Source organism: Fukomys damarensis, unplaced genomic scaffold (assembly GCF_012274545.1).
Source record: "Fukomys damarensis isolate Sample0158 unplaced genomic scaffold, DMR_v1.0_HiC HiC_scaffold_7, whole genome shotgun sequence".
In the NCBI taxonomy this organism is placed as follows: domain Eukaryota; kingdom Metazoa; phylum Chordata; class Mammalia; order Rodentia; family Bathyergidae; genus Fukomys; species Fukomys damarensis.
In genome coordinates, this window is record NW_022900919.1 from 19,190,109 (window position 1) to 19,190,483 (window position 375).

General features: G+C 69.1%; 1 protein-coding gene across 1 annotated transcript in view; it reads right to left on the reverse strand.

Moving 5' to 3' along the window:
- Positions 1–251: 251 nt before the first annotated feature.
- The window catches only part of Plin1 (perilipin 1), a 10,443-nt gene continuing 10,319 nt past the window's right edge, over positions 252–375 (reverse strand). Inside the window, exon 10 of the mRNA XM_033761005.1 lies at positions 252–309. Coding sequence (XP_033616896.1) covers positions 252–309 — 58 coding nt within the window. The remainder of the gene's footprint in view (positions 310–375) is intronic.

The window sequence follows — 375 nt, forward strand, 5'->3', positions numbered from 1 at the left end:
GTGCGAGTTCTGGCTTAGGGAGCCCGGCCCTGGCCCGGAGTGGCACGCAGCTCAGCTCTTCTTGCGAAGCTGGCTGTACAGCGCGCGGCCCACGGGGGGCTCCATGACGCTGGGCCGGAAGAAGCTGTCGCTGACCCTGCGCGCGGGCTTCTCTCGGGGTGCAGCCAGGAAGGGGACCCTCTAGAGGAGCCGGTTTGGAAGTGCGAGTTCTGGCTTAGGGAGCCCGGCCCTGGCCCGGAGTGGCACGCAGCTCAGCTCTTCTTGCGAAGCTGGCTGTACAGCGCGCGGCCCACGGGGGGCTCCATGACGCTGGGCCGGAAGAAGCTGTCGCTGACCCTGCGCGCGGGCTTCTCTCGGGGTGCAGCCAGGAAGAGC